Here is a 25,174-nt window from a genome sequence, read left to right as displayed (position 1 = left end):
GGGGTAAATCCCTTTCCCATTGATGTGCCAACAACAATCATGACTCAACTACAATAGAAGGGTGCACACAACCCACATAGAGGGTATACTTGGAACTGCCAGCTCAGGTGACTGGTGAGGTGGAGCTATTGGACACTACAGGATACTTACTACATAACGCCACTCTACAAAGCCCAGAAGACATAGCAGCTCTGGATAGAAACAAACACAGAGAGGCTGCCAAAATTAGGAAACAAAGAAACATGTCCCAGATGAAAGAACAGAACAAAATTCCAGAAAAAGAACTAAATAAAATGGAAACAAGTAATCTACTAGATATGTAGTTCAAAACCCTGGTTATAAGGATGCTTACTGAACTTAGGGAAGAGTAGAGGAACAAAGACATAAGAAACATTAAAAAAAAACACTTATGAAATGAAAGACACACTAACTGAAATGAAGAATACATTATAGGACACGGTGAGGATCTCTTATATACACCTGCAGCCATGCGATCCAAGGGTCCTCTGCAGTCTATGAAGGTCTTCCATTGCAAGAAGATGGCCACAGCCATGGCACACTGGAAACGGGGCGACAGCCTCATCAAGGTGAACGAGCAGCCCTCGGAGATGATAAATCCGTGCACACTGCAATACAAGCTACTGGAACCTGTTCTGCTCCTGGGGAAGGAGTGATTGCCATAGTGAACATCCAAATTCATGTGAAGGGTGGTGGTCACGTGGCCCAGATTGGTCCTGTCAGTCCATCTCCAAAGCTCTGGTGGCCTATTACCAGAAATATGTGGATGGGGCTTCCAAGAAGGAGATCAAAGACAACCTCATCCAGAGTGACCAGATCCTGCTGGTAGCTGGTCCTCATCACTGCAAATTTGAAATGTTTGGAGTGCTAACTACCAGAAGTCCTACTGATAAGCCCATCAGGGTACACCTTTATAATAAATAATGGTCTTGGGATTGAAAAAAAGGAATACATTACAGGAAATCAACAGTGAAGCAGAGGATCAAACCAGTGATTTGGAAGATAGGGAAGCCAAAAAACCCCAATCAGAACAGCAAAAAGAATAAAGAACTTTTAAAAATGAGGATAGTGTAAGGAACCTCTGGGACAACTTCAAGTGTACCAACATTCTCATCAAGGTGCTGCTAAAAGAAGAAGAGAGAGAGCAACAAACTGAAAATCTAAAATTAATGACAGCCCTGACTGGTGTGGCTCTGTTTGTTGGGCATCAACTCACAGCACAAGGAATCACTGGGTCAAGTGCCAGTCAGGGCACATGCCTGGGTTATGGTTTGGTCCTTGGTCAGGGTACATGCGAAAGGCAGCCGATTAATGTTTCCCTCTTACATTGATGTTTCTCTCCCTCTCTTCCATTTCCCGCTCTCTAAAAATAAATAAAATATTTTTTAAATTAATTAATTAATTAAGTTAATGGCAGAAAACTTCCTTAACCTGGTGAAGGAAATACATACACAAGTCCAGGAAGCACAGAGAGTCCCAAACAAGATGAATCCAAAGAGGCCCACACCAAGACACGCCATACTAAAATGCCAAAGATTAAAGACAAAGAGAGAATCTTAAAAGCAGCAAGAGGGAAGCAAGGAAGCTCACATAAGACTGTCAGCTGATTTCTCAACAGAAACATTGCAGACCAGAAAGGATTAGCATGAAATATTCAACATGATGAAAAGAAAGGACCTGCAATCAAGGTCCTTTCTACCAGGCAATGCTATCATTTAGAATCAAAGGGGAGGTAAAAAGCTTCCCAGATAAGAAAGTGCTAAAGAAGTTCATCACCACCAAACCAGTAACACAAGACATGTTAAAGGGATTTCTTTAAGAAGAAGGAAAAAGTTTAAAAATATAAATAATAAAATGGCAATAAATACATACTTTAAATGCAAATAGGTTAAATGTTCTAATCAAAAGACACACGGCTGAGTGGATAACAAAACAAGACTCTTATATATGCTGTCTACACTTCCAATTGAAAGACACACACAGACTGAAAGTAAAGGGAAGGAAAATGATATTTCATGAAAATGGGAACAGAAAAAAAAGCTGGGGTAGCAATACTTATACCAGACAAAATAGACTTTAAAACAAAGACTATAACAAGAGACAAAGAAGACCCCAGCAATTCCACTTCTGGATATTTATCTGAAAAAAATCCCAAAACATAAATTGAAAAAAACATATACATCTGTGTGTTGATTGCAACATTACTTACAATAGTCAAGATATGAAAGCAACCCAAGTGTCCATCAATAGATGAGTGGATGAAGAAGAAGTGGTGCATACATACAGCGGAATATGACTCAGCCATAAAAGAGAACGAAGTCTTGCCATCTGCAACAACATGGATGGGCTTAGAGGGTATTGTACATAGTGAAATAATTCAGACAGACAAATACAAATACCAAATGATTTCACTTACAGGTAGAATCTAAAAAACAATATAAGTGAATAAGTGGAACAGAAACAGACTCATAGATATAGAGAACATTTTGACCATTGCCAGGTGGGAGGAGTGGTGGGGAATGGGTGCAAAAGGTAAAGGGATTAAAAAATACAAATTGGTAGTTACAGAATAGTCATGGGGATGTAAAATACAGCATAGGGAATACAGTCAATAATATTATAATAACGATGTATGGTGTCAGGTGAGTACTAGATTTATTGGGGTGATCACTTGGTAAGTTATGTAATGTCTAATCACTGTTATACACCTAAAACTGATAGAATATTGTATGTCAACTGTAATTGAAAAATAAAAAATTATTTAAAAGAAAAAGAAAGCTGGAGTGCAGAGATCTTATGAAATCTAGAGATGCTCATCAAGATGTAGCTATGATGCATTGAACAGGTACAAGTAAAGGATAGCTCCTTTACTGCCATTAGTACTAACATTAAACATTTTCTAACTACATGTGCCAAGCATTGTGAGAAAAGTTGGTGATACCAATATTCATAAGTCTTTGTCTCTGACCCTAAGGGCTTGTTATCTAGTTGGGAAAGAACAGGAGGCTATCCCAGCAACTATGACATGAGTATCATTGATTCCATCATCTGACATGATTCTTATTATCTGGAAGGATCACAGTTTGGGGACCATATTAGTTATGATTAAATACAGTTGTGTGTAATAGAATATCTAAATAATAATACTAAGATAAGCATTTATCTTACATTCACATAAAATAGGTAGGTGGATCCTTGATCTCAGGGGTACTGGTTTTTCCCCTCTTTCTGCTCCACTCTTCCCAGCATGAAGCTTCTATCTTAAATATTTTCTAATGCTCCAAGACGGATGCTAAAAATTCTTCTCTGACTTGTAAGGAGCACTTCCTTCACTCATCTCTTTAAATATGGATGTTACTAGAGATCTATAACCCTGGTTTTTTCTCTACACTCTCCCATCCCTGCCCCCAAGTTCATCCATCTTAATACTAAAGCTACCATTTTTGTACACACACATTCCAAATCTCTCCATCTCTAGTCTCCACTTCAGAATCACATTTTCATGATAGGACATTAACAGAAGGCTCTAAGGTTAAGGATCAAAAAGCGACATGTCCAAATATGACATAATTGCACCTCCACAAGCAGAAGTGGGCCCTGCTCTTGAGTCCCTTGTCTCTGCCTTCAGTATCACCACGCAACAATTCCCTCAAACAAACAACCAGTGTGTTTTACTCCCTCTCTTTCACGCCCCCTAACACACACAAGTGCACACGCACACACCCCTAATTGGTCATAATCATTCACCCTTCAGATTCTCTCAAATACGTCCTTCTTCTGATCCTCCTGCCCCCACCCCAGCTCAGGTGGTCATTATCCATCACTTGAATTGATACAATCTTCTCCTTGTTTGTTTCCTTATCTTTGTTCATTCAATAGTTCAATAAACATTCATTTGCAAGCTGACTTTGTTGGGCCCTGCTCTGGCCTCTCTCTGTCCTAGCAGTAGAACCTCCTACTGCTTCCAGTTACATTTCTCTAGTTCAGATCTGACTCTGTTACTGTCCTTGCTTTATAATCTCTGAATAGGATCAAGTACAAACCTCTTAGAATGGCTCTTTATGGCTGGACCTTCACTTCCTGCTCACACCCCTGTCTAGGCATCTCTCTTTTACCCCTCTGCAGACACCCTCCACTCCCAGATCTTGTAGTGAGGTTTTTAGAGCAGGAGATAAGCACACACACACAGAACTCTGCCACACTTTGGGGCAAAAGCTATGGGCTTTTTACCACATTTCTTTCCTATGAAAGAAATTAGGTTTCCTATTGAACTAAATAATAGGAAAACATTTTATTTTATTTTAGAACCCTTAGACAAAAAACTTAAAAGCAAATAACACCTTTTAACATGCAGCTTTTAATGATCCACTTTTTAAGGAGTAGCTCCCAGACGCAATCCTCATCCTCTGGCAGATCAGGTGCTCTCCTACGTGCCTGCTCAATTCAATAGGCTGCTCTCCTGGGTGTGTGTGGGAGGGGGGCGTGGGGTGCTGTCTGAGCCACCATTGGCCTGGCCACCATTGACAGCTTCTGCTTGTGGAGGTGCAACATTATGTCATTTTTGGACATGTCACTTTTTAACCCTCAACCTTAGAGCCTTCTGCTGACGTCCCGTGATGAAAATGTGATTTTAAAGTAAAGATTAGAGATGGAGAGAGAGATTTGGAATTTATGTGTACATAATTTCCATTCCATTTCTTTAAGCCAGAAAGAGCAGAATGGTCGCTGATAATTCCAGGACGTATGTACACCATGAAAAGGCCTAGATGACAACCCCTAGCCTTGAGCTACCAGTGGGTTCATCCAACTCCTGCAGAGGGCAACACTGGAATTGCCTGGAATGGGATGGTCTTGCCTCTGTGAGGGAACATGAGAAGCTCTTCAGGAGAGCTGCCCACCTACAGATCTGCCATTTGCTCGGCACACTCACTGAGCTCCTGTGATGGTTCAGTCCCTGGGAAGGGTATACTGGCTGGGAGAGAGACCAACAGTCCCTGCAGGTCCGTTACCACACACCATGCTCCTAACTGGCTAGGTGTATTAAACAGGCAAACTAGGGAAAGTCCTGTTACCTAGGCCACCTCCCAAGTCAAGAATCTTTCATTTATTTATTTATTTATCCATCAAAGATATACCGAACACTACTATGTGCCAGGAACTATGCTGAGCTGGGGTACAGTGATGCACAAGATAAACGGGTATAATGGTCCACCGTGGAGCATACATTTCAGTAGGTGTGGGGGGAGGTGTGGGGGGGATGGGAAACATAAAAATAAATGAGTAAAAGACACAGAACGTTCGAAGGTATTTATAAAGCAAGGAAGCCGACTGGGTGGTGTGAGGGAAGAGGAGTTATATTTTTAAATAGGGCTGTGGGCCTCCCTGAGAAAACATTTGAAGAAATATGAGCAGGTCAGGGAACAAAGACACTCTCCCTCCCTGTTTGTGCAATTTTTGCTGCAAATATCGCATGGCTACATTTCCAGGGGAAAAATAGCATGTTTTCTCTACCACCAGGAAAGAAGGCAGTATGAAAAAAGAGGGAAAGACCGGGACAAGAGGAGTTATTCCATGTTGAGCACTCCCTGATGGACCCTTGAAAACCAGCTCCCAGCGCAGAGCAGTGCCCACCAGGCCGAGGGCCCCGGGCCCTCTCAGGCTGTCAGGCTAATCCTGCCGCCTGCTCCTGCCGCCTGCTCCTGCCCCAGCGCGCTCCCGGGACGCTCGCTCCGGAGAGTCAAGTTCACTCCGCCGACACCTGCCGGGGAGGAACTTTGAACAAGACTGCACTGCAGCGGCCCGAGGGTCCCCGGGGAGCCGACCCCCAGGCTCGGAGGGCAGCGGCCCGAAAACCTGGAGGTGAGCACCGGCCACGAGCCCGGGCTGCGGAGACAGGGCGCTGCACACCGGGCGGAGCTCTCGCCCCTCGCCCAACGGCGCCCTGTCCCTCGTGCCGCGGAGCCGGCCTTCTCTGCAGGCAGAGGACTTTCTTTCCTAAAGTCACCAAACCGCCGGTGCGCACCCTGCGTCCGGAACCGCCGAGCAGGGAGCCCCCTCGGCCGCAGCCCGACGGGCTAGGAGACGCCAGATTAAGCGGGCGTCCTCTCCAGGCCTCCCGGCAACACTCTCAGAGACTCCGTTTTGCCGGGCCCGGGTCTCTCCCGCGCCGAGTTGCCCAACAAACCATTTAAACATTTCAGCACAAAACCGGATTCATTGTGGGCTGCACATTAAAAAGTGTTATTCGCTTTGAAGTTTTTGTCTAATGGCTCTAAACTGAAAGAAAATGTTTTCCTATTACTTAATTCAATCATAGCGAAGAAACTTGGTAAAAAGCCCACAGATTTCGCCCCAAAGTGTGACAGAGTTCTCTTTGTGTGTGCTTATCCTCCGCTGTCACACACTTTAATTCGCCTCTCTTTATCTGGCATTCAAAACTTTCTTCAATGACATTCAATAAGGTCCAGAAGCTGGAGGAGGAAAAAAAACTGGTTATTCCCCCCCGCCCGCCCCCCCAGATATTCTTTCCCAGTAGCTTCGGCTTTGCTCGCATTCAGGGGCCCTTAACCCTTTCCCTCCCCGGGCCAGGGCAGCGGCTCCTGGGTCCAGGAGCAGCGGTCGCCCCTTTCACCCCCCGGGCTCCGCGGGTACCCCGCGCCGCTCCCACCCGCCTCTGCTCCGCGGGGAGGCCCTCTCTTGGCCGTGGTTCCTGGCTCCCGGTTCAGTCCCAGCGGTCCAGGTCAGCCCGAATTTCCCCGAGAGCCATTACAACCAGCACGACGCTTCATCAATACAGGCGGTATGGTTTGCCACCAACCGCCCTGGAGCGAGGAGCCTTGGGGAGCACACAATGGCGTCGGGAGCAGCAGAGACCCCCCCCCCTCCCCGCCCCGTGCCAAACAATCAGGGAAGCTTTGGCCCCTTACTGAACCTGCTAGATAACAGGTTCTTTCCCCCCACTGCCCCTCTCCCTTTTCTAGAATCAGTTGTTTTCTGGCAAACACAGTCTCTTTGCTTTTTAATCAGTTATAATTTGTTACTGAGGTTATTGCAAAGATTTCATCCATGATGAAAACCCATGAGTTCGCCTTGGTTTGGGGCGGTTTTCTTGCGGTGCACCGATTCCCTCTCCATTTCTCGCAATTCTATTCAGAGAACAGGCGACTGCAGTGACGTGGTTCCAATAAAATCGAAAGTAAACGACTTCCGTGGAAAGTCTCGGGCTGTAAATTCGAAATATTTATGCTAATTTCCCATTGTATGGAAAAGGCTCCTGCGTAAAGCTTTGAGCCCGCTGATGATTTAAAAAGCTGTAGCTGTGTACACAGCGCCAAGTGTTTGAAGTTGTTTAACCATTGTGTGACCAGAAAGAAGAGTGACGCGGCAGGAGAAGGTCTGGCGGAGAGGGGAGCTCGGTGGGGGTGGGCCATGGCAGCAGAGCTGAGTATACAAGCGCCCCTCGCGCCTCTCGAGAGAGGCGCACTTCGGGAAAGCAGTGGCTTCCCAGCGCACCCGCAAGTCAACGGGGTGCGCACTAGTGGGAAGGACGCTGGCAGAGAGCTTCTACACTAGCCAGTCTGGGGGTGGAGGGGACGGGACTGCGAGATCTCCATCCTCGAGGTCTAGGCTCTCATTTCCCATCCCTTGTCTCTGGCCCTCTCAGCGGCTGATTTGCTCTTTACATCCACGGCCCTGACGGACGAAAGTGCTGGTGGACGAGCATCTACGTAACAAAGACTGGGCGTTATAGGAAACATCAAAGTTAAGACTAATTGAGAAGCTTAGAGAAAACAGAGAGACAGCGATGGGGCTAGTGCTGGGTAAGGAATATCTAGTCCTTCTCCTGTCTCCCCAGCCGTGGCCTCCCCTCTGCAAAAGCCCGTGTCCTCCTGCTTCCAGACACAGAGAGAGGGGAAGAGATTCCACAGGTGGAAATCGCAGGCCGGCTGTAGGGACGTCCTCCGGGTGCACAGCGCTGAACTGAGCACACCGAGTGGAGGCAGCATGATCTTGGAGGACAGGGTGAGATGAAAGAAGGGGAAAGGGACGGAGACAAAGTGCGCAGAGAAGATGGAGATGGAGATCTGTGGGAGCAAGGCAGCAACGGGGGCGGGGTGCGAAATCAATAAGATAAACAGGCCGATGGCCAATGCAGAGCCAAAGGGGAATAAGGAATAAAGAGAAAGAAAAGAATATTAAATCGTAGGAAAATGAGAAAATAAACCCGCAAAAGGAAGAGGAGGGGCGAGGGCGCCTGTTACGGCGTGGGTGGGGTTGACAAGAATAGAGTACATTATGCAGTTCATTTAGTTAACAAGTGAAATAATGAGGAAGCGTGCAGAGTGAATGCCAAGAGAAAAGGCACAAAAACCCTATTGAGAGGCCCGGGCCGCTCCTGGCGTAGCCCATCACATGGCAATAGTCCTATTTAAGCGGCGCCGCCGGCGCCTTTCAGCACCACTAGCGCTGGCCAGCACCCCGCGCTCTTTGGGCGGTGCCCACTGCTGCAGCGGAGGCGGCTTCAGCGTCGGCTTCAGAGGTGCCGTCTGCCTTCCGGGAAGAGGCAGCTGCGCGCGGCCGCCGCCCGTGGAAGTGCGTGGAGACCCCCGAGGTCAGCGAGGCTCAGAGAGCGGGCTGGCGGCGGGGCGACCGCGCACTGGGGCCATGCCACGCTCCTTCCTGGTGGACTCGCTAGTGCTGCGCGAGGCGGCTGAGAAAAAGGCGCCCGAGGGCAGCCCGCCGCCGCTCTTTCCCTACGCCGTGCCTTCGCCGCACGCACTGCACGGCCTCTCCCCGGGCGCCTGCCACGCGCGCAAGGCCGGGCTGCTGTGCGTGTGCCCGCTCTGCGTCACCGCCTCACAGCTGCACGGGCCCCCGGGGCCGCCCGCGCTGCCTCTGCTCAAGGCGTCCTTCCCGCCTTTCGGCTCTCAGTACTGCCACGCGCCCCTGGGCCGCCAGCACTCGGCAGGGCCCCCTGGGGTCGCTCACGGCCCCTCCGCCGCAGCTGCCGCCGCGGCGCTCTACCAGACCTCCTACCCGCTGCCCGACCCCAGGCAGTTCCACTGCATCTCCGTGGGTAAGCCAGGCCGCCGCGCGGGGCACAGGGCATAGGTGGCCCTGTGAAAGTTGATGAGTCAGGGCTGGGGGACGAGGGACCCTGGGCGTTATGGGGCGATGAGAGTCCGGTCGGGACCCTGAGGGGGACACTCAAGGTGGTGTTGGGTTGGAGGACTAGGAAAGGACGCCCGGAGGGAGGGTGAAAGCAGACGAACCAAGTCCTGGGCTGGGGGGGGGGGGGGACGCCCAGGAAGGAGCGAGGACTGGGATTCAGGGCACTCCATGAAGGAGTGCCAGGGCCGCGCGACTCCGGGAGGATCCGAGCCCCATGGTTTGACAAGGAGGTGCCCGTGGTCACGCTGCTGTGCATCGTGTTCCGGGCGAAGAGGTGGGTGAGAGAAAGAAGTCCTGGGACCCTAAAGGCCGCCTATCAGAAGACCGGGCCCGCAGCGCAGGGTCTGATCGCTTCCCTCTCTCACCCCCACTCCCCTCAGACAGCAGCTCTAACCAGCTGCCCAGCAGCAAGAGGATGCGCACAGCCTTCACCAGCACGCAGCTGCTGGAGCTGGAGCGCGAGTTCGCCTCCAACATGTACCTGTCCCGCCTGCGCCGCATCGAGATCGCGACCTACCTGAATCTGTCTGAGAAGCAGGTGAAGATTTGGTTCCAGAACCGCCGGGTGAAACACAAGAAGGAGGGTAAAGGCAGCAACCACCGCGGCAACGGCGGAAACACCGGTGCCGGCGGGGGCGCCCCGCAAGGCTGCAAGTGCGCGTCGCTATCCTCAGCCAAGTGCTCGGAAGATGACGACGAAATGCCCATGTCTCCGTCTTCTTCGGGGAAAGACGACCGAGATCTCACAGTCACTCCCTAGGAGTATGTCTCCCCAGGTCGCCCACCCCAGGCCCTTCCTGCGCCTCAAAGACTGGTGCTGGGACTCAGCGCTGGGTCCTAGGCACTCGCTGCCAAACGGTGACCACACACGGCTTTGGCACGGCTTCGCGGAGTCCCTTGGTCCTGCGCAGTGCCAAGCTTGGCAGAGAACTGACGCTGGTATCACCACCCCAAGGGCCGTGGCCGTTCAGATCGGACTCCAAGGTGTGAACACTGCGAGAACTAGAGTCTCTCTCCGCGGTGCGGGATAGCGGCCCCCGCGGGCACGCCGGCCTCGCCCAGCGCCTTGCTGGCCGCCAGCGCCTCCTCGCCCACACTCTCTGAACTCGTTCAGGTGTCCTCGATTCTTCTGCTCTCCCCACCCTGAGTCAGACTCGGCCACTCACCCCTAGGATGCCTGTTCCGTTCGTCTCCTTCCTTCCTCCCTTCCTTCCGTTTCTCTCCTCCCCACCTCTTTCCTGTGGTCGTTTGTCACTCATACATTTATGAACCCTCATACATTTACAAACCTCTTTTTGCCTTTCCCTTTCCCTCCGCCCCTCGAGGAGCCCCCTTCCTCGTTCAATCGACCCACTTGTCCCTAACCAGGCCTTGCTGTCCCCAATGCTCCTCTACCAGAAAAATGTTGCCCGTGATATTTGTGTCGGGGAAACCGATTTACCTTTGTTCTGCCTTCCCCCAGAGGTCCTGGTTCTCCTCCTCTGGAGAAACCTCTCTTACCCCAGACCCCAGACCCCGGCCCGCCTAGCTGTGTAACTGTACTGTCTCTGTAACACCAGAATATATTTATTTATTTATTTATGTAAAAATTTTAAATAAACTTTTCTTTCTTAGAAATCCACGTGACTCTGGACCTCCAGGCTTCCAAGTGGACTGGACAGGCTCCTGTCAGGGTTAGAATTTCCCGCTGGGGCGGGGCAGGGAGGGAGCCACAGGCCGCGCTCTGCCCCTCACCTCTCTCGGTGCTCAACCCCACAGAGACTGGCCGCATGCTCCCTGGCCTCCGGTCTAGCTCCCGGGAGGGCAGAGAGCTGAGCCCCAGGGAAGGAGGGGGCCCCTCCCCTCCTTGTGCCTTAGGTCTTAACATCTGTAACGCCCCGTCCAGCCTGGGGTCCGTTGGCATCCCTAGCCCTCTCTTTTTGGTTCTCCCGACCTCTATCGCCACGGACAAATCATCCCGCTACAGCTTGAGAACTGTTCTTCGCTGTGCTCCAATTGGGAACGATTTGTTAGAGATTAGCAGCGGTATGGTGCGGCCTCCTCTCGCGAAGGCCCCTCACTTTGTTCTGAGGCCATTCCATTTGCGGGGACCATGTTGGGGAGTGGTTCTGAGAACTCACAGCGATCCGGCGCCGGAATCCCAACAGGGACTTTCTCAGCAATTCTTGTTACCATACCACAACCCCCTACAACTTAGAATCCACACTCTAGCCCTCCTTTCGAAGAGGTGTGCGGGGGGCGGGGGGAGGGGGTTGGGGACGGTGAGGAGGAGGAGAGGGTTACACGTGTTACTGGGACTAAAAGCAGTAGGAGGTTGGGGGGCTTCGGCAGAGATGCCGAGCGCTGGGCCAGCCAACGGAGGTATTTCTGCAGTTCAGAAAATTGGATATGAGAAACGGCCTGTCTGGGTTCTCAAGAATCCTCAAGCCTCCCATTCCGAGTCCCGGAGACTGGGACGGACCACTTCTTCTGCTGCCAGAAATCCCAGCCACCAGCACCCTCCCCCCCACCCCGCCGGGGGAGTGCTGGGGCTCCGAATAGCTAGGCAAATCAAATAAACACGTGCGTCTCTTTGGAGAGAAATATGCTCCAGTTCGGGTTTGCTCAACACGAATTAGGTTCATTTCTAAAATCTTCAGTCTCCTTCAAATAAAGTTGAGTGTGAGGTGCTCTCTCCAATTCCCTTAGATAAAGGCAGGCATAATCTGGCTCCCCACTGAGAGGTCACTCCAGTTTCTTTCTTGATCAAGGTGCCAGGGCTGTGCTGAAAACCGAGGAGAGTCTGACCAGCCTCCCTCTCAGCACCTCCCCCCGGATCTCCAACAGTAGAACTGAGGCCTCATGGAGGACCAGATCTCCACCCTCCCAGGAGAGGGCACTGTGCCAACCTAAAGGAAGCCAGGGCACTTGATGGCACACCATGAATAGAATCCCAGCTAATGTTATTATCAGTGATTCTGACGCTTTCTCAGTTTTGCGCGGCTGGCACGCTGCTTTAAGAGCTAGCCCTTCAGTGAGTGGATGAATGAAGTTTCACATCCTTTAGCTCCAGCGGCACCCACCACTTTGCCTGTGACCCTGCAGCAGCAAGGCCCCCAGGGGACAGGTCCGTGGTGAATCCGTGGAGTCATTTTGAGGCAGCTCCTTCTCTGGATTACAGAAGGGGGTGGCCAGATGCCCTGGGACAGGCTGTCTCCAGCTGTCAGTGACAGACCACAGAGACAGTTTTGGAGATGGGCCAGCCAGGAAGCTGGGTTGGGGGTGAGGGTGGGGTGCAGCCAGGATAAAGAGAGATAGGAATGAACTTGGAGAGATGGGAAGATGCTGAACCCTACATCCACCTAAAGCGTGTCCCCTCCCCGAATTCTGCCATTTTGCCACCCTGTGCAGATCCCTCCCGTTTCCAGAAGAAGCTGCAGATCCACTGCTGCACCCGGGGTCCACGCGGGTCCAGTTCTCCCTGGAGTGTGCCTTTCTTCCCCTCAGCTTTGTCTACCCAAGTTCTCATTTCCTTGTTCTGCTCCCAGAAGACCAGCCATTTTGCTCTCTGGCTGGCAGCCCTGAGAGCAGTGGGAGAAAATGCAGCGTCCTTGCAGCGGTCCCAATGGTTGGCAAGGCGGTGACAGGAGAGTGGCGCTGGGGAGCATGGAGGCGGCTGCGGCAGGCGCAGGGCCTCTCCATATCCAGCCTTGGTGTGCAGGGGTGGCGACAAGCTATTGGGTTCCAACAGGCTTCGACTCAAACACTCCTCACCCTGCCCTCTCTCTCCTTTGGCCATGATCTGCACCAGGGTCTCTCCTCCGCTGCCTGGTTTGGGATGAAGGCAAGGGTGCGCCTGCATTGAGAAGCTACGGGAAAATGGAGCTTCTCATCTAGGATGAAAGCAGCCAGTCTTTAAGACCACACTGTTTTAAGCTAGAATTTGGGACTTTCAAGGCAAATTGTGAAGTTAAAATCAAACAGAATTATTAGGATAGAATTTCTTGGAAATTATCATTTAGTGTAACTGATTCAACTACAGACCCCAGTTTATTCTGGAGACAGTGTCTTTCTTTTCTCCCTGCAACATAGTGGCTAGAAGTTTGGACCTTAGAATCCAAATGTCTAGCTTTTCAATCCATTTCCACTAGCTACTTACAAGCTGGGGAATCTTGGGCAAGCCACTGGTCCTTCCTGGGCCTCAGTTTCTTAATCTGTAAATGGGAATTTTGTTAATAGTTGCTTTGCAGGGTGGTTGTGCAACATTATAGGATAGATTTCACATAAAACGCTAAGCGCAATGCCTGCCAAGTTCCAATAAATGTTAACCAATGTAGTTGTTGCACTTGTAACTTGTGCCTATAGCTGGGCCTGGGGCATAGTTGGTGCTGAATTATTTACTTAATGCTGAAAAGTGACCACTCACATAGAGCCCTAGAGCAGAATCTACCACAGAGGGGCTGGAGCACACACGGTGCCATCACCTGCAGCAGCCCCTGGAGTCAGTCATCCAGAGGGTAAGTAATGCCTCCTCTGCTAAGCACTGCTCAGGCGCTGGGAACCCCTGGACTCCAAACAGGGATACTCTTTCCACCTTCACTTAGACCAGTTCCTCAACCTTTACACTATAGCCATTTGGGGCCAAATAATTCTTCCTTGTGTGTGTGGAGGGGGTGGGGGGGAGCTAGCTTGTATGTTTCAGGGTATTCAGCAGCTTCCCTGGCCTCCACCCAGTTGTGACAACCAAAAATGTCCCTTGAAGGCTAAATCAGTTTAGGCTGAGAACCACTGACTTAAGCCCATGTATTTTCTGCTACAATTTGCCAGTCCATTGTGACTAGGATTTGGTAGCATAGCTCTGAGTCTATCTTTCTACCTTTCCTTCACTTATCCGTCACTGAATACTCATGCCTTCTACATCCAGGGTACCAGCCTACACTTGCAGGTGTGGTATGAAAGGAGAAAGGGGACAAAGAGGGGGGGCACTAGGAATACCAAAGATGCCTGTGTGGTGCAGGCATGCCAGTCACTCTGCATAGCCTTGGGTTGAAAGTGGGATCAGCTGGAAGTTTGCAGGGTGAGCAGAGTTTACTAGGGGCTTTCCAAAGCCACTAAAGCCTTTCCAAGAATATTCTGTCCATTGGTCTCGTGACCTGTAAGCAACTGGGTTCCCTCTTCAATTATGTCTGTGGGTGCCCACAAGGCCACCTCTTGGGGTAAAAATGTTAGGAGCCTGAGCTGACATCCCCACCCCCCAGTTACACACACACACACACACACACACACACACACACCACTCACCACCACTGTGTGATTTTTCTTGAAGCATCCTTATTGGTTTTGTCAATGCTGGAAAGTCTGAAACTATAAATCAATTCTTTTTCACTAAGGCTTTCTGTGTTTGATTTAAACATATGTATCCCTGAGAGTAGTAATAATTGAGCACCTCATTCACTTTTTCCAAGAGGAGACTCAGGAAGGACAAGGGAATAGAAGGTCCCTAGAACCTAGGGACATGGAAGAGATAAAAAGGCAAGAAAAGGAGCAGGGGGAGAGGGAGGGTCCTCAAAGTCTCTCTGGGATGGGTAAGTGTTGCCTAAGGCCATTGGCCAGACCCTGAACTATGGGTGACTTAGTGTGCTCAGTAGACTACAGCACACTCACCAGAGTGCACTGCAGAATTGGACTCACCCACAGTCAGATTCCATGAAGCAATAACCTCATGAACCCAGGGGTTTCTCAGTCTTGTATATGGTGATCAACAGAGGATTTTCTAATGCCAACATACTAATAAAAGTGTGTGTGTGTGTGCACATGTGCATGTGCTGGAGAAGCTGAAACAAAAGAAAGGTAAAGAAGGTTGCTAAATCTCAGAGGGGAACCAGGTTACCCTGAGATGAGTGCTCAGCTTTAGATGACCTGTCACTATGAATCCAAGTCCTGGTTTTAAAAGTCTCCTTTGAATCCACCAAAGAAATCCAAGGCTTTCAACTTGACAACTCCCAGCAGGTATCTGGGCATCTGGCAGTGGTGGGCATTTCTAGCTCACAGGAGGAAGTGCCCTTGGGGTGCACTGGGAGGCATGTGACTCAACATCCATTTCAGGCAGGAGCCAGTAAGGAAGGAGGTCACTCAGGAGTCCTGGCCTTGAGCTGCCACAGTTAGGGGGCAACTGATCAGACTGGGTGTGAGGCCTGCAGTGAGGAACTTCCCCACTGGGTGGGGGAGTAGGGGGATGTTGAATCCTTGAGGGCAGGGACCACCTCCATTGGCTCACTATTCACAGAGTGGTGCCACAGAGAAGCCACATCTCCTTATTTCAGGATGTTATGAATTCTGGAATTGCTCTCTTATGGGCTGAATTGTGTGCCCTTTAAATTTACATGTTGAAGTCCTAACCCCCAGGACCTCATAGTGTAACTGTATTTGGAAATGGGGTCTTTGAAGAAGTAATTAAAGTTCAGTGACCTCATATGGGTGGATCCTAATCCAATATGATTGGTGTCCGTATAACAGGAAGAGAGACACCAGGCACGAGTGCACACAGAAGGACAACTACTTGAGAATACAGGGAGATGGTGCCATCTGCAAGGCAAGGAGAGAGGTCTCAGAAGAAACTAATCCTGCCAACACCTTGATCTGGGACCTCTAGTCTCCATACCTGAGAACAAATAAATTTCTTATTTTTAAACCCCTTCCCTGAGCCCAGTCTTTGGTATTTTGTACGGCAACCTAACAGGCTGATACAAATTCTGATCTGGATGAGAGCCCTCTAGGCCCCTCCATGATAATGTAAGAATATAAGAAGATTGTAGAGGAAAGAGCACTGACCTGGGAGTCAAGAACCTGAGTGAGGCCCAGTCCAATTATACCACTAACAAATTCAATGATTTTGGATAAAGCATGATCTTCCTGGATCTCAGCCTCCCCTTCTCTAAAGTCAAGGGGTTAACTGATATTAGTGGCATTTATTTTTTCTGACCAGGATCCATTTCCCCTCTTTCTGATCAGTATCTAAATTTTGTTTCATCAAATGTAAGTTGAGTTTTTGAAAAAAGCAGGCATCTGTTGAGGTAGACATTTGCACATTATAGGGGTTCTCCACTGCAGGGGTCCCACTTTCCACAGCAAGATCCGATAAGGACTAGATATTTACTGCTAAGCCCCTTCTCCCACAGGTCAGGCATAGGTATAGGACCTGGGCCCAAACGTTTCCCCCAGAAGTCTGAATCTAAGCACACATTTTCTCTGACTGAGTTGTATGGCAATCCTGTGGCTCTGGGCAGGGGCAGCACTTGGATGGATGCTGTGATTCAATGTCCCAGTACAACACAGGAAGTGGTGGTTGGGCATCTGGAAGGAAAGAAATGCTATTGAGTAAACAAAACTATATGAGGTCTGTCCAGAAAAAGTCCAGTGATTGTTAATAAGAATGGGAAGTTCTGGCCAAGATCGTAGCAGGTAGAAACCCTTCACTTCCTCAAACAACATAAAGGAGGATAACGACCAATCTAAAACCAATAAACAACCAGAAAATCAAACTGCATGGAACTCCAACAACCAAGGAATTAAAGAAACAGTCAGCCAGAACAACCAGACTGGTAGGAGTGAGATGGGGCAGAGGGGTGGACAGAGAGAACCCTCAGTGAGGCCTCCCACGGGCTGGGGGGAGAGTGCTGGCTGAAGGGGAAACTGAGACTCAGAGGTGACTTTGAACTATGGCGGTGGTTGCCAAGGTGGGAGTAACTCCCAGTCTCACACGGGAGGTTGAAAGGTCACTGGAAAGTGGGCTAGAGCTGAGCAGGCAAGCTGCATTGTTCCCTCTCTGGCCCCTCCCCCACAGGCAGTGCTGCAGCAAAGCAAGGAGGGTTGCCCTGCCCTGGTGAATACTGAAGGCCCCACCCCCTTACAACAAAACAATTGAGCTGAGACAAAGAAGTATGGCCCGAATGAAAAAACAGAGCAAACTTGAGAAAGAGAGCTAAGTGATGAGGAGATAGCCAATCTGACTGATGGAGAGTTTAAAGCCCTGGTAATGAAAATGCTCACAGAACTGATTGAGCTTGGTTGAAAAATGAGAAACAAATGAAAGATACCCAAAATGAAGTAAAGCAAAATATTCAGGGAACCAACAGTGACAGGAAGGAAACCAGGACTCAAAGCAATGATTTGGAACAAAAGGAAGAAATAAACATCCAACTGGAACAGAATGAAGAAACAAGAATTCAAAAAAGTAAAGAGAGGCTTTGGAACTTCTGGGACAACTTGAAATGTTCCAATATCTGAATTATAGGGGTGCCAGAAGAAGAAGAACAACAGCAAGAATTTGAAAACATATTTGAACAAATAATGAAGGAAAATTTCCCCAATCTGGTGAGGGAAATAGACTTCCAGGAAGTCCAGGAAGCCCAGAGAGTCCCAAAGAAGTTGGACCCAAAGAGGAACACACCAAGACACATTATCATTAAGTTACCCAAGTTAAAGATAAAGAGAGAATCTTAAAAGCAGCAAGAGGAAAGGAGAGAGTTACCTACAAAAGAGTACCCATAAGACTTTCAGCTGATTTCTCAAAAGAACCTTTGCAGGCAAGAAGGGGCTGGAAAGAAAAACTATGGTACATTTACACAATGGAATTCTACGCAGCAGAGAGAAAGAAGGAGTTTATACCCTTTGCAACAGCATGGATGGAACTGGAGAGCATTATGGTAAGTGAAATAAGCCAGGCAGTGAAGGACAAATACCATATGATCTCACCTTTAACTGGAACATAATCAACGAGAGAAAAAAGCAAACAAAATATAACCAGAGACATTGAAGTTAAGAACAATCTAACAATAGCCAGAGGGGAGTGGTGAGGGGATTACAGGAACTACTATAAAGGACACATGGACAAAATCAAGGGGGAGGTGGAAGCGGTGGAGGGAGGTGGGTTCGGCTGGGGTGGGGTGAAGGGATGGGGAGAAAATGCAGACAACTGTAATTGAATAACAATAAAAATTTTTTAAAAAAGAATACTCTATCCAGCAAAGCTTTCATTAAGAATGGAAGGGCAGATAAAGTGCTTCCCAGATAAGGTGAAGTTAAAGGGGTTCATCATCATCAAGCCATTATTATATAAAATGTTAAAGGGACTTACCTAAGAAAAAGAAGATAAAAAATATGAACAGTAAAAAGACAACAAATGCACAACTATCACCAATTAACCTAAAAGAAAAGAAAAACTAAGCAAACACCTAGAACAGGAATAGAATCAGAGAGAGGGACATCACATGGAAAGATTTCAGTGGGGAGGGGGAAGGGAGGAATGGGGGGAAAATGTACAGGGAAGAAGAAGCATAATAGGTAGGCATAAAATAGACAGGGAGAGATAAAAAATGATATAGGAAACAGAGAACTTGAAGAACTTATATGTACAACCTATGGACATGAACTAAGGGGGGGGGAATGCTGGAGAGTTGGGGGGTGCATGGCAGAGAGGGAATAAGGGGGAAAAACTGAGAAAACTGTAATAGCATAATCAATAAAATATACTTAATATGTCAAAAAAAAGATTGTTTGTGCCACATTGATGTAACCTAGTAGCCAAGGAGAGCAGACTGGAATGTGGATGCATGAACAATGATGACTTCACTGTACTAGTCAGTGGGGGCTATAGATGCTGTTGAGTGAGCATGTGTACAGAGTGGCTGTCACATTCAAAATGACTGAGCAAGTAGAGCAACAAATCTGCATCCAGTTTTGCATTAAGCTTGAACATTCCTCCACAGAAACTATTTGGATGATTCAGAAGGTCACAGCTATGGGCAACTGATGATTGGAAGCTTTATCACAACAATAAGCCTGCTCATGCATTATGTCTCGTGCAGTTTTTGGGTGAAACATCAAATTACCCAGGTGACTCAGCTCCCCTACAGACCAGATTTGGCACCTTGTGACTTCTGGCTTTTCCGAAAACTAAAATCACCTTTGAAAGGGAAGAGATTTCAGTCTGTCGATGAGATCCAGGAAAATACGGTGGGGCAGCTGATGATGACTGGGAGAACTGTGTGAGGTCCCAAGGTACCTACTTTGAAAGGGACTGAGGCATCATTGCCCTGTGTACAATGTTTCTTGTATCTTGTATCTTCTTCAATAAATGTCTCTCCTTTTCATAGTACATGGCTGGATACTCTGCACAGACCTCATAAACACCTACTCTGTGCACCAACTACTATCTCTGTTACAGTGTAGTGATTCACAAAGTGTGCACCATGCTTCCCTGGGATTTCCTGAGACCTGCCAGAGGTACAAGAGGTCAAAACTATTTTCATAATAATACTAAGACATGATCTGCCTTTTGTACAGTGTGTTATTTGCACTGGGGTTGCAGAAGCAGTGCTGGGCAAAACTGCTGGTGCTTAAGACGAACTAAGGCAGTGGTTACTGTATTCTTGACCTTCACACAACCAAGGTTAAAAAAACAGTCTAGTAACGTCTAAGAATGATCTTAGTACAGGGTTAAAATTATAATTTCATTAAAAGTCACCTTTAAAAGCATGCCACATAATAGTCGTCTCCAGAAGAAACACTCAGTGATTGGTTGAGAGGTTAGCTCAATTAGCTGCATCGTTCATGGAAACCCACTTTACTTGAAAGATCTGATGAACAAGCTAATCATTCAGACTTGGTATTTAACAAGTATTTTTTTAAAAACAAAGTGAGCCAGTTACTTGAAGAAAAATAACTGACATCTTTGTTGCCAATGATAAAATTTGAGGTTTCGAGCAAAAATTGAAATGTTGGAATATATGTGTCCGTTGCTGTGAACTTGACATCATTTCAATACCTGGATTTTTCTGGTGAGATGATGACATTAACACATTTTCAAAGTATTATGTAACAGAATGTGTCAGTATATTCATGACTTTCACTAATCTAGTGAACCAATATTCTCCCCATGACCAATGTGTGGTGCTTACAAAATCAGGCATAGGTAAAAAATCCATTCAGAGTGAAAGGTGGACTGTCAGATTTCAACATAACAGAGCAAAAAAATTATTGATGTGATTTCAGATTCCACATTATATAACTTACATTCAAGAAACAATCACTTTTCAAGTTTTGGTTTAGTGTCTAGAGAACTATCTGCAATTATATGAAAAGGCTATTAAAATACCCCTCCATTTTTTTAACTACATATTGGTAGAGTTCAAGCAAAATAACATATCACAAAATACTGAATACAAAAAAAAAATGACTTCATCTGTCTTCTACGAAGCCAAACATTAAAGAGATTTGCAAAAATATAGGATAATGTTACCTTTCTAACTATATTTTTGTTTCAGAAATTATAGTTATTTTTGCATAAATGTCATACTGTATAAAACACTTCAGGAATTGTCTTATTATAAACATTTAGGAACAAGTCTATTATTGTGGTTTAAGATAAGTTAAGAAATAAATATTTTTTAATTTTTTAATTTTCATTTCTAACACAATAAATATTAATAGATATAGCCCATATACACAAAAGCTCTTTGGAGTCCTCCATGCCTTTTAAGAATGTAGCCCTGATCAGTGTGACTCAGTTGGTTGGGTATCATCCTGCAAACCGAAAGGTCACTGGTTTGATTACCAGTCAGGGCATATGCTTGGGTTGCAGGTTCAGTCCCCATTTGGGACACATATGGAAGGCAGCTAATCAGTGCTTCTCTCTCACACTGATGTTTCTCTTCCTTTCTTTCTCCCTCTCTTCCCTTCTCTCTAAAATAAAAAATAGAAATAAAATTTTAAAAAGAATATAAATAAATCTCAAGACCAAAATGTTTGAGAAGAGCTATTATAGTGTATTAAAAAGTATAGCATCCAGCACTTACTGGGTAATTCAGTATTCACTACATGCTCACTAACTGCCAGATATGTATTGGCCCTCTTAATCCTCTTAAGAACCCCAAGTTTGGAATTATTGGACTCCCCATTCCACAGGTGGAGAAACTGAGGCACAGAGAGATTAAATGACTTTGCAGGATCATATTGCTAGCTGCAGAGATGCTGACATTCAGAGCTAGGAATCTGACTCCAAGGTCCACCTCTTTTACCTCTTCAGAATGCCTTCTTCTCTCTATGAGAGCTGGCTTTGGAGTCTGTTAATTTTTTGTCCATTAAGGTAATAGCCTGGCTCCCCAACCACTTCAAATAACCAGGAGGTCTCACATCATGGCCTTCCTCTCCTAACCACCCTAATCTTCAAGTCTAGTGCCTACACAAGTGATTGAAAAAAACCCAAAATATCAAACCATTTGAAAAGTTACATTCGACACAAAATCTGGCTATTTCCTACATCATACCTTCAAACTTGACTTTCCTAAAGGACTTTTACATTTCCTTCCTCTGGAAACAAAAAGGCAGGCAAGTCTTCCCTTTCACTGTGGAACCTCTCTCAAAGCCCAGCTAGCCTCATCCTGAAAATTCACAGGATTACCAATTCAGTGTTTTATGCTATACTCTTAAAAGTGGAAAATTGCACATATTTGTGTGTGTCTCTATTATCATGCCATTATGCCTGATGTCCCTATATTAACGTTATCTCATAGGCCACAATGCAAAGGCATTTCAGAAGTAAGCAAGTTAAAAGCCCTGATGTGCACTAACCTATCTGTGGTCACAAGATTTCTCTTCAGAACCTTGGCGGCCCAGTACACCAAGACACAATGCTGAGTATGGAAAGTCCCATTTCTCTCAGGCATCTTTTTTTTAAAAAAGATTTTATGTATTTATTTTCAGAGAGAGGGGAAGAGAAGGAGAAAGAGAGGGAGAGAAACATCAATGTGAGAGAAGCATTAGTTAGCTGCCTCTCACACGTCCCCCAACCAGGGATCTGACCCACAACCCAGGCATGTGCCCTGATGGGGAATTGACCCAGCAACCTTTCAGTTCACAGGCCAGCACTCAATCCACTGAGCTACACCAGCCAGAACACTCTCAAGCATCTTTTAACTTAAATGTTAATTTTAGCATGTACAAGTTAGCTTGACTCCCCTTCCACCCAGAAAGAAGACTTTAAACTCTAAAAGGATTTTGAAATTCTTTCATCAACTTAAAGGTATTTTGGGGATACGGTTTGTAAAAAAGATGCTTCAGAAAATGAAGTTGTCATGTATTGTATGTGTAAATAAACCTTTCAATTCTCAGCAGAACCCAAGCTCAGTAGGGCTGGAAAAGCATTCTGGGTATTGGCGTGCAAATGAGCATGTCAACAGTGGTTAGAGTGTACCTTGGAGTGGTAAACAAGCTGATTGTCATGGGAAGTGTAGTCTGTCGGCTCTGTTTGAAACTCTGGCAAATCCCTTGTTTGGTTAGATTTCTGCAAGTGGAGTTTGTGAACTCAATAATAAAGCTTAACAGCAAATTCACAGCCACAGCATCTTTGGGTGCCTGACAGGGTCGGGCACACCATGAAGGGCAAAGGAGCTGGCATGCCCAATTAGGTTTGAAATGCACAGAGCCTGAAGCACCAATAGGAAGCTGAAGTAAGACCACAATCAGAAAGTGGCCAATTGTGCAGACCTGCCTATAGACCCTGTGCTGTAACTGGGTGTGCATGTGGACCCCATGCCACTGGCTGCTCCCTGCCTTGGCAAATTCTCTCTCTTTCACTTTGATATGTCCGTCTCTCATTCACAACTTTGCAAACTAGTTCTCAGCCTCCACTGGAAAGCCTTTCACACCTGCACCTACAAAGATGGGATCAGCCCTATTCATCTCAGGGAATCCACCCTTCTTTTTTTCCCTCTACACAGCACTACGTCATTCATTCATTAAATGAGTCAAGCATGTGATCCATGCCAGGTGCTTAGCTAGGCTCTGCCCACAATGAATCACACTCTGTGTATTCACTTATGTGTCTCCCCAACTAAGTGGTGCTTATCAGGGCAAGAGACTGGGTCATCTTCCTGTGTTCCCAGTGCCTGGGACTTGGTAAGAATCACATGTGTACCTAGATTCGTGTTCTTCTTGCCTGGAAGAGAATGAATTCAACAAAAAGTACTGAATCCTAGAATTGTTTTTCTTTACCCATGTTCCCTCTTCCTTATTCATCCTGCTGACTGGCACCATCCATCCATGTTTACTACAGGGAGCTTCCTCCTCCAGCACCTCCCCACAGCTTCACTGCGCACCCTGTCTTCCAAACTCATGCTGAGGCCTTTACCAAACCCTGCCTCAAAATCCATTTCTCTGAAGAGCACCTGCTGTCAGGGAAGCCAGCTCTGAAGCTTTCTTTCCCAGAAAAGGAGATCCGCTTCCAACAGTGGCTCATCTGTTAGCCTCAGAGCAGGCTCAGAGAGAGCTGAATGAATGGACCAAAACGAAACTGTGGTCCACCTAACTGCCCAGGTCTTACCGAAGGGAGTCAGGGGCTGTGGAAGGATGGAAAATGGCTTTCTGCTGAATTACCAACTAAGGAAATGTGATCTGAACTGAGAAGAGAGCAGGGAGAGTGAAATAGATAACATGCTTTCTGGCCATATTGCTATACTCTTTTTTTGTAAGAAGTTTAGTCAGGAGATGAAAATGTTGTACAGTCTTACTCAAAAATAATTCAAGTCCACGTCTGGGTCTGCCCTCTATCCCATGTGTTTCCTGTTACAGTTTGGGAACAGATCATGAGGTGTTTCTGTGACCCATTTTTATGGGCTAAATTGTGACCCCCAAAGAATGTATGTTGAAGGCCTACCCCCTAGTACCTCAGAATGTGACTGTTTTTGGAAATGAGACCTTTAAAAGAGATGAGTAATCTAAAATGAAGCCATTAGGGTGGGCCCTGATCCAATCTGATTGGTGTCCTTATAAGAAGAGGAAGTTTGGAGGCAGACATATGCATCCACAGAGAAAAAAATCATGTAGGGACCCAGCAGGAAGGTGGCCATATGCAAGGCAAGGAAAGAGACCCCAGGGGAAAGTAAATCACTCTGATCTCATACTTCCAGCCTCTAGGACTGTGAGAACTGTGATCTCTGTTGTTTAAACCCCCAGTCCGTAGCAATTTTGTTATGGTGGACCCCAGCAGACTAATACATCCATATGTGTTCAGATATTCTCTTCATACAGAGAAAGCTCCTGTGCATGGAATCAGCTCCTCTGTCAGATGTGGGAATTCTTACTGGACTGCCTCAGCACAAAAAGTCACCAAGAGCTGCCTCCCTGGGGCTTCGACTATGCTAGGCTCTGCCTTTGCCTGGAGTGGGGGGTAGGGGGAGAGGAAGGGGAGAAGGCATGACCAGGCAGAGGCAAGGTGGACAGTCAGGGTGGCCATTGAGCCCTGATGCCCCTCCTGAACTTCCCAGGTGATTCTGACCCTCCCCTCCCTGCACATGCGTGCATTTGCTCATTCAACAAATATCTGTTGAGCACCAATTTGTCTATGTATCAGGTATTGGTGAGCAAAACCATCCTGATGTAGCTGACATTCAAGAGGGGGAAATAGACTTGAAGCAAATCACCACAAACTGGAGGAAAAGCCACAATCAGGCAAGGAAGCAGAAGAAAAAAACCAGTCTAGGACTGGGAGGAATGAGGAGTTAACTGGGCAAAGATCAAGGTGAGGCAGGAAGTGATGGAAAGAGCAGCCTATACAAAGGGCCTGTGGTAAGAAGACACAAGGCCCTCTCCAAGCACTGAGAGAAGGCCCAGGGATGGGAGTGAAAAAAGCAGGGCCAGTTCCTGGAGAGCTAAGTTTGGGTAGTCAGGGGCCTAGTGCTAAACCTGGTTGGCTGGATTAAAGATTTGGGGCTTGTCTTTAAGAGCAATGAAGCCCATAAGAGTTTTAAGCAGAGGGCTGACTCAATCAGATTTTTGTTTTGAAGGACCAACCATGGCTACAATATGGAAAATTGATGTGAGAGACGAAAAACAGGCAAGGGAGACCATTGCACTTCAGCAGGTGCCGCACAATCACCTCCCTCTTGCTGTCTAGAAAGTTCTCGTAGGCACAAACCTGGAATGAGAATCAATTCCCTTCTTTTGTGAA

The 25,174-nt window shown here is 47.3% G+C and overlaps 1 protein-coding gene and 1 pseudogene across 1 annotated transcript; both read left to right on the top strand.

Annotated features, from left to right (window-relative positions):
- The first annotated feature begins 488 nt into the window (after positions 1 to 488).
- Positions 489 to 847, top strand: LOC139440770 (small ribosomal subunit protein uS9-like; annotated as a pseudogene).
- A 7,796-nt stretch (positions 848 to 8,643) lies between these two features.
- On the top strand, positions 8,644 to 9,950 carry GSX1 (GS homeobox 1). Its single transcript, XM_053921842.1, has 2 exons — positions 8,644 to 9,094; positions 9,570 to 9,950. Exons 1-2 carry the CDS (start codon positions 8,683 to 8,685, stop codon positions 9,947 to 9,949), a joined length of 792 nt encoding a protein of 263 aa, XP_053777817.1. The 5' UTR covers positions 8,644 to 8,682; the 3' UTR covers position 9,950.
- The last annotated feature ends 15,224 nt before the right edge of the window (positions 9,951 to 25,174 follow it).

Source organism: Desmodus rotundus, chromosome 3, assembly GCF_022682495.2.
Source record: "Desmodus rotundus isolate HL8 chromosome 3, HLdesRot8A.1, whole genome shotgun sequence".
In the NCBI taxonomy this organism is placed as follows: Eukaryota; Metazoa; Chordata; class Mammalia; order Chiroptera; family Phyllostomidae; genus Desmodus; species Desmodus rotundus.
Note: the sequence above shows the minus strand (reverse complement) of the source record. Positions and strands in the feature narration are given on the sequence as shown.